General features: G+C 48.4%; 1 protein-coding gene across 1 annotated transcript; it reads left to right on the forward strand.

The window, feature by feature from the left end:
* Positions 1–1,014: 1,014 nt before the first annotated feature.
* Positions 1,015–2,691, forward strand: CATSPER2 (cation channel sperm associated 2). The gene has a single exon (XM_077351144.1). The coding sequence runs from the start codon at positions 1,073–1,075 to the stop codon at positions 2,531–2,533; it is 1,461 nt and encodes a 486-aa protein (XP_077207259.1). The 5' UTR covers positions 1,015–1,072; the 3' UTR covers positions 2,534–2,691.
* The last annotated feature ends 2,057 nt before the right edge of the window (positions 2,692–4,748 follow it).

A 4,748-nucleotide genomic window follows, 5' to 3' on the forward strand; every position in this document is an offset into this window, starting at 1 on the left:
CTTTGTCAGCCTATGTCAAACCTTTGGGTTAATATTGGTGGGAGACCGTGGGTTGCCAAAATTCAGAAGCAACAATGCTCATACATATACTTCCAGATATCTGCCCTGTATAGCCTGGGCTGGTGATGGTGAAAGAAGAGTTGAAATCAACTTATGGTGTAGGGTTTTCAAGTCAAGCAACCTGAAAATCCTATAGGGTTATTCAGAGCTGGTGTTCTCACTGCCTTCATTTACCTAGCAACCCTGACGGCTTTCCATCCTTGGTGTTCCCTCATTCTGCTTAGCCTCCATGATCTAATAACATCAGGTTATCCTAGACAGCGTCCTAAAAAGCAGAGACCTCACCCTGCCAACAAAAGTGCGTTTAGTCAAGGCTATGGTCTTCCCAGTTGCAATGTAAGGCTGCGAAAGTTGGACCATAAGGAAGGCCGAGCGTCAAAGAATTGAGGCTTTTGAACTCTGGGGCTGGAGAAGACTCTTGCGAGTCCCTTGGACTGCAAGGCGAACAAACCGGTCAGTCCTAGAGGAGATCAGCCCTGCCTGCTCCTTAGAAGGCCAGATCCTGAAGATGAAGCTCAAGTACTTTGGCCACCTTATGAGAAGGAAGGACTCCCTGGAGAAGAGCCTAATGCTGGGAGCGATCGAGGGCAAAAGAAGAAGGGGACGACAGAGAATGAGGTGGCTGGATGGAGTCCCTGAAGCAGTAGGTGCAAACTTAAATGGACTCCGGGGAATGGTAGAGGACAGGAAGGCCTGGAGGATCATTGTCCATGGGGTCGCGATGGGTCAGACATGACTTCGCACATAACAACAACAAATCCTGAGCCATCCTGGACAGGACCCTGAAATGGTCCAAGTCAAGGAAAATCTCGACAACCTGATTCCCCTTGACTGCAAAATGGAATTCTGTCTATGACAGCAGCCAGACTCCCTTCTCCCTTCCATTGGAAGAATGTTGTTACCACAACAAACAAGAGTTCCACATTGTGGAGCTTCTACTGAGTTCCAGGAGGCTGCCGTCAAGAATTTTCAGATCTGCTTGGTGTACTGGAAGGATTCCCGAACAGGAGCCATGAGCCTTTCAAGCTCAAAAGACAGTTCCAAATCCCAAAAAGGCATCCCACTGCAGGTGCATCCCCGAGGAGATGCTATCCGCTCCAAGTTGATCTACACCTTCTACCTGATTGACCACCTGAAGGGGCTGAGCCACACTGTCCCGCGCCACAATATTCGTGAGTTCCTGGATTCCAGGAGACTCAAGAAGGTGATGCTCACAGACCACAACCAGCTGGTCCGTTTCAACGTGGTGCCCATCCGGAACATTCTACTCACCCAAGAGAAACGCTGGTGCAATCGTATTCAGGTGCGCTGCAGTCGCTTCCCTCCCTTCCCCATGTGGGCGTATTGGCTTGTCTCGAGCAAAGTGTTCAAGGGCTTCATGATTTTCCTCATCTGCTTGAACATGGTGGTCCTCATGACGATCACGGAGATACAACGGAGCACAGAGGAACACTTTATGGTCTTAAAGATAGTCTTGGAGGTGGCGGTTTGGGTGATCCTTCTCATCTTTATTGTCGAGATTTTGCTGCACTGGACGGTTGGCTTTTGGAAGTACTGGCGGAATCCCTGGAATGTCTTTGACTTTACTATCACCCTGATTTCCTTCATCCCTGAATTTGTTATCTTCACGGATAAAGCCTACAGGATGACCACCACACGGATTGTCCTGATTTTCCGTGTCTTGCGCTGCTTAAAGCTGTTCCCCCGAATCCGTCAGGTCAGAGTCATCATCATGGCCATCGCTAAAGCACTGAAGGCCATGGCTTTCATCCTGCTTCTCCTCATCTTCTTCTTCTACGTCTTCGCTGTAGCGGGCATTTTCTTCTTTGAGAGCTACACTCGCTCCGACAGGGACGACCTCGAGTACAACATGTATTTCAAGGACATGCCCAACGCTTTGGTGACCATCTTCATCCTCTTCACCATGGATCACTGGTATGCTCTCCTGCAAGACTCCTGGAAGATCCCCGGGATCAACAAATTTGTCACCGGCATGTTTGTGATCCTGTGGCTCCTCATCGGAGCCTTCATCTTCCGGAACCTCTTTGTGGCCATCATGGTGGCCAATTTCCAAAACATCCGGAACGAGCTGATTGAGGAAATGAAGCAGATCGAGGCTCAGAAGCAAGCTGACCGGTTTAAGCTGGAGATCATCGAAAGCAGATACGCCTCGTCCCAGTTGCTTGAGGATAAGGAGCAGGGGAAATTGAACATCGAGTTATTGGCCGCACTCAACGAGACCCCGGATTATTCCTTGCATGAATTCAGCACGGGGGGCTTGGACTGGGAGAGTTACATTTACAAGAACTTGCCTGGTCTCTATCAGGCGGACGACGACGAGCAGATTGTGTGGCCTCGCGACACTCTCTTCCGCTACTTTGAGCTCATGGAGAAGCTTCAGTACAACCTCGAGGAGCGTCAACAACTGCAGCATTACGCCGCGCTGGCTCTATCAAATCTGGAGGACAAATAGGGGGTTTTCCCTGGAGGACTGAGCCAACCCCAAGAAAGAAGTCTGCACAACTGACCCTTGAGAATTCCCCAAGTCCCTTGGCTCCGGTTGTGGCCCCATCCTACTCTTCTCCCCCTAAATTAGGCAAAAATGCTGCTATTAAAGTTGACATATTTGTTGCTGTTAGTTGTGAAGTCATGTCCGACCCATCGCGACCCCATGGATGATGATCCTCCAGGCCTTCCTGTCATCTACCATTTCCCAGAGTCCATTTAAGTTTGCACCGACTGCTTCAGTGACTCCATCCAGCCACCTCGTTCTCTGTCGTTCCCTTCTTCTTTTGCCCTCGATCGCTCCCAGCATTAGGCTCTTCTCCAGGGAGTCCTTCCTTCTCGTGAGGTGGCCAAAGTATTTGAGTTTGACATATTATGGAAGTACAAAAAAAAAAGGGGTTTGCAAGCATACATTTTGTACTGGGAAGGTTTGTAAAATTATGCAGGGGGTGGAGGGAGTTGACATGGAGCACTCCTCCCCCCCCCCCAAAAAAAAAGTACTTGAGGGTATCCAAGGAATATGATGATCATTAGGCTCAGGACAAACAAAAGCAAATACTACATTGCACAGAGAGTGATTAAAAGGCAGAATTTGCTGCCAGAGGATGTTGTGATGGCCACAGGGGGAAAAAAAACAGCAATACAAGGGGATAAGATAGATTCCTGGAAGATAAGTCAATCAATGGCTCCTAGCCATGGTGACTGAGGAGAAGCTTCATACTCAGAGGCACTAAGCTTCTGGATCCCAGAGCCATGAGACAACACCATAGAATCACAGAGTTGGAAGGGATCTCTAGGGTCATCTAGTCCAACCCCCTGCACAATGCAGGACACTCACAACTACCTGCCCAACCAGGTAAAGGTAAAGGTATCCCCTGTGCAAGCACCGAGTCATGTCTGACCCTTGGGGTGACGCCCTCTAGCGTTTTCTTGGCAGACTCAATATGGGGTGGTTTGCCAGTGCCTTCCCCAGTCATCACCGTTTACCCCCCAGCAAGCTGGGTACTCATTTTACCGACCTCGGAAGGATGGAAGGCTGAGTCAACCTTGAGCCGGCTGCTGGGATCGAACTCCCAGCCTCATGGGCAGACAGATTCAGACAGCATATCACTGCCTTACCACTCTGCGCCACAAGAGGCTCTCTCACCTGCCCAACCAAGGTGACCCCAATTTCATGCCCAAGTGATCCCTCCACCAAAAATTTCCAGAATCCAGCCTGGAGCAAATTCAACTATCATCCTACAGTGGCAATTAGCAATTCTCTGGGTATACAAGGAAGGGCCACAAGAGATAAACCCTGGCACATCCCTTCCACCCCACCCACTCACACTCTGCCTAAGTCCGTAAAATCAGCATTTCTGTCAGATGACTATCTAGCCTCTGCTTAAAAGCTTCCAAAGGAAAACCCATCATCTCCTAAGGAAGCCTGTTCCACTGAGGAACTGTTCTAGCTGTCAGGAACTTCTTCCAGATGTTTAACCAAAATTTCTTTTAATTAATTTCACCCCATTGGTTCTGGCCCGACCCTCTCTGGCAACAGAAAACAACTCTGCTCCATCCTCTATATGAAAACCCTTCTAGTATTTGAAGATGGTTATCCTATCGCCTCTAAGTCTTCTCTCCAGGCTAAACAGACCAAGCTCCCTCAATCTTTCCTCATACAAATTGGTGTCCAAACCCCTCACCGTCTTTGTGGCCCTCCTCTGGACATGCTCCAGTTTCTCTGCATCTTTCTTCGGTTGTGGCACCCAAACCTGAACACAGTAATCCAAGTGAGGTCTAACCAGAGCGGAGTAAAGTGGTAACATCACATCACGTGATCTGGACATTATATTTCTTTTAATACAGCCCAAAATCCCATTTGCCTTTTTAGCTACTGAGTTACACTACTGAGTCATGTTCAGTGACTGGTCTACTAAGACCCCCAGATCCTTTTCACACCTACTACTGCCAGGACAAGTCCTGTCCATCCTATAGTGATGCATAAGATTTTTCCTACCTAAATGAATAAGTTTACATTTATTACTATTGAAATTCATTTTAGCCCAGTTTTCTAGCCTGTCAAGATCATCTTGTATTCTGATTCAGGCTTAGGTTGTGTTTGCCACCCCTCCCAGTTCAGTGTCACCTGCACATTTAATAAGCACCCCCTCTATTCCTTCATCCAACTCATTTATAAATAT

The sequence above is a fragment of the Paroedura picta genome, chromosome 9 (genome assembly GCF_049243985.1).
Source record: "Paroedura picta isolate Pp20150507F chromosome 9, Ppicta_v3.0, whole genome shotgun sequence".
Classification (NCBI taxonomy): Eukaryota; Metazoa; Chordata; class Lepidosauria; order Squamata; family Gekkonidae; genus Paroedura; species Paroedura picta.